This window comes from Merops nubicus, unplaced genomic scaffold, assembly GCF_000691845.1.
Source record: "Merops nubicus isolate BGI_N331 unplaced genomic scaffold, ASM69184v1 scaffold30819, whole genome shotgun sequence".
Lineage (NCBI taxonomy): Eukaryota > Metazoa > Chordata > Aves > Coraciiformes > Meropidae > Merops > Merops nubicus.
Genome location: NW_008630818.1, coordinates 4,858 through 8,735, shown reverse-complemented (window position 1 = coordinate 8,735; position 3,878 = coordinate 4,858). Strand labels below are relative to the sequence as shown.

Below are 3,878 nucleotides of genomic sequence, written 5' to 3'. Positions count from 1 at the left end.
CTGTGTATTCTATACCCTCTATGTCAGTGCTCATGGGCTGTTAAGAAAATCATGGGTAGCAGCTGCCCAGAACAGACCTCACACCCCAGGCTATAACAGATAAGGAAAGAGGTCAGGGAGATGTTAACACCTTCCCACCCAGCAGGAGGAGTCCTCCCTGTTAATGGGCCCATCCATGCCTCGCCCCATGGCTCATACAGAGCTCCCCTCAGGAGCTATTTCTGTTTAATGGACCATCAAGGACCCACTGCATGACTCATAGACTGATATCAACCCGTTGTGAGATGCTCCACCCAGGGGGAGGAGCCAAGTGCTCCCACCTGGATATAAACTGGGGTTCAGGACAGCACAGGAGGCCTTACCCACTGGATTTCCAGAGGACAAGAGCTATCAGATCTTTTCTACAAGACCACTGCTTCATCTGGACTGCTACCACCACCCTAACTACAGAGTATCAGGTTGTATTCTGACTCTGTCTGTGGTTTTCTTTTGTATTATTGCATTTATTTTATTTTCTTCCTATTAAATTGTATTTCTGACTTGGAGCCTCTCACTGGTTTGTTTTCAAATCATTACAATCAGTTCACTTTTAAAAGTCAAACAAAATTTTAATATGTAAGAGTGCTTTTGAAATATCAGATGTTTTAAAACTGGTTTTCCAGATTCACCCACTTACTAAAAATAGAGTATAATAATTCACACAATACCTGAAATTTGAAGAACTTTCTGAAGTACATCTTCTCTCCTGTCTGTGTAGTATAACTTACTGCACAAACTAATCTGAAAGAAACAATTTTTTTAAAAAATAATTTTGAATTAAATTTTCTTCCTATATCAAAGTAGCAACAGAAGAGCATGCACATGCTGCAGTTTCACTTAAACTTATTTAATCATAGAAATGTTTCAAATCTTACATATGTGTTCCTATCTCCTTTACTTCATGATGGATCACATCATCAATGCAACAGTCAGGCTTAAGTTCTGCCACTGCAGCACTAGAAGCTGAAAGGTTCAAGCGCTGAGAACTTGTCTGAAGATCAGCCTGGGGAGAGAAAAAGCATTGTTTAGAACTGCAGCTGCCTAAAGCAGTCTGAAGTAAAATAACTTTTGTTACTTGGTGAAACCTAGAACTCTGTATTCTGCATCTTACATACTTTTACACAAAAAACTAAGATATGTTGGGATGATGAGGCACTTGTCCAAGCTAAAGAGAAGTTTTAAAATATATAAAAACACTCAAACCCTTTAACATGCAGCTTATAAAATCTCCATTCACGTTTTACACTGAATTCCACAATGAATTCTGGAATTTCTATTCTCAGTGTATTATTTGTTCAGCAGAAAATGTAAAAAAAAAAAAGGCACTAGAAAAGATCTCTCTCAAAATAGAAGCAAAATATGAGTTAATGCGTGCTTTACAGGAACTTGTTTTCATGATTTCATTGAAAGTGCAAGTAAGTGAATATAAAGTCAATTTTTTTAGCTGTGGAAGTTTGCTACATCGATTTTCCAGACAAACTTTATTACACAACAATTTTTGGGATACAACCTTAATTTTTTACTTTAATCTTTACATATTTCTGTCATCATTTCTATTTTTATGTTTTATTGTTTCCAGGCACATTTTCTGTATTTGAAAAAGTGACAGGTATTTCCTGAGGCTTATGTATTACCATTAAACTCACAGGATACTGTCAGAAAACATACTGGATTTTTAAAAAAAAAAAAAAAAAAAAGAAATAGAGTGAGTCCATTTATCTTCACATACCTTCACCAGTATATCCTTGACAACTTGGTTACTATCATTGTGTACACTAATGTAACTGGAAAAGGTCTCTCCCAGAAATATATTTCTGTGTTTGAAAAGAAGTTCAATACCAGTTATTTAAAAATATACAGAACATATCACTGATATCTTTAATTTCTAACTAAAATATCTATACACACACATGTTTGCCAGATCAAATCATAAGTATGAAATCACAAGAATATGAGAAGGTGGCTTACAATTCCCACAAAAATCAATGTATTAAACTGTTAGCATAAGATGTGCTTTATAGTAGTGTATTAGGTTAGAAATTCACCTACAGCTGCAAATTTCTGTCAACTTTCAACCCTTATTATATTCAGACAGCCTACTGACAAGGAAAATCAGGCAGCACACATTTATATATTATGTGACATTCTAAAGAATCCACGACTACTTTTAAAACAATTTAACATCTCATTGCATATCAATGATGTTCAAAAAGAAAAGTAATACACGCATTATTGTTAAGTGAATCCTAAACCTTGCACGTTATAGGTACAATAAATCATTCTTACCCAAAATTCTGAGGCAAAGTCAGCATTTCTCCCAGCATCAAAGTTTCCGCTCCCTTTACAGTAGAAGGATCATCTTTCATGAGCTGGTCAAACAGATTACCTGTAGAAATATCAAATTGCTAGTATCCAGACATTTGCTAAGTCTAAAAGTTTGTAACAAGTTTGCAACATCATTACCAAGCTTTCAAAACTATAGGTCAAGAGTTGCAGAGTGCACCTTGGTATCTTCCTATAGCCATACCAAACATAAAATATGTTGCTGTTTCAGACAACCATCTAGGGAAGTCCTAAAACTTCTCTGACATTTAAGTCTGATTTGCTCATATTGTTTAAACATGGTACCACACACATAACAGTCAGTAGAAAAGATATACCTGGCAAATCTCTTTCTTCACAAGTCACTGGAACATTAGTGAATAAGGTAGGTTTGGTTAGCCTCATCACTGCAATAAAAATCAGAAAATAAACCGTACGTAAATTAAAAAAGGTATTTCTTTGGGGTTTTTTTAAGTATGATTTTGTTTAGCTCTCTTTCCACCAAAAAGCCCCACAACCATCAGATCTCAACCTGAAAAAGTATAACACCTTTTGGGTCACCTGCCCTTTCTCAATATAACAAAATTTCTGCCACTCCGAGATCCCCGTGCAACGATGACACCATTGCTCCATTCTGCTTTACAGGCTTCAGGAAAGGTGTACTAGCTGGGTTTTGTTGTTGTTTTGGTTTTTTTTTTGTTTTGTTTTGTTTTTGTTGTTGTTTTTTTTTTTGTGTTTTGGTTTGTGGTTTGGTTTTGTTTTGTTTTGTTTTTTTTTTTTGTGGATTCTTCTAGGCTAAGTGCCTGTTCCATGATCCTGGTTGCTCTAGGATGGGACATGCCAACTAGTATCAACCCTTGCAAACGCCACCAGGCTATGAAGAACCACACAACCACACTTACACTCTCATCTCCAACTTAAATGCAAGATCAAGTTACAAGTCCAAAAGCTTACATTATTTATACAACTGTTTCTTCTTTAATCACAAACTTTGAACTCAAACCAAACCAGCAAAAACATCACAAAAAACTCAAGCACACACGAACCCCCTACTTTACTGCTACTGACAAAATGAAAGCCATTGAGGTCTTGCTACTAAAAAAATTGTACTTCAACAAAGTGGTATTTTCAAAGGCTACTTTAACTCAGAATGCTCAAAATTAACTTTTATTTGCATTACAGATTTAAAATGTTGCTTCTTGAAAGAATTCCTTCCTATTCATATCACCCAACGGCCCTAATCTTGCATATAGCTTCTCATGAAAGCACTCACATGGAACAAAAGTTGACCATTTATAACCTTAAGTGTTGATTTGAATAGGTAGAAATTACCAATTTGTTTTCTTGGAAACTTAAACATAACATAATATCATTTCTGAAGACCAGAACTGAAAAATAAAATAAAAGGATTTCTCTGGACTGCAAGAATGATGAATCAACATCCTTGCATTGACATGTGTATTGTGCTTTTATGTTTATCATAGTTTAGTACATCTTGAATGTCTGGTCAGCATTCA

General features: G+C 35.4%; 1 protein-coding gene across 1 annotated transcript in view; it reads right to left on the bottom strand.

Annotated features, from left to right (window-relative positions):
- TRAPPC13 (trafficking protein particle complex 13) overlaps positions 1 to 2,766 on the bottom strand; it is a 16,124-nt gene extending 13,358 nt beyond the window's left edge. Inside the window, exons 1-5 of the mRNA XM_008947415.1 lie at positions 2,700 to 2,766; positions 2,326 to 2,425; positions 1,769 to 1,853; positions 915 to 1,042; positions 708 to 780 (exon numbers count right to left, since the gene is read on the bottom strand). Coding sequence (XP_008945663.1) covers positions 708 to 780; positions 915 to 1,042; positions 1,769 to 1,853; positions 2,326 to 2,425; positions 2,700 to 2,766 — 453 coding nt within the window. The remainder of the gene's footprint in view (positions 1 to 707; positions 781 to 914; positions 1,043 to 1,768; positions 1,854 to 2,325; positions 2,426 to 2,699) is intronic.
- Positions 2,767 to 3,878: the final 1,112 nt, after the last annotated feature.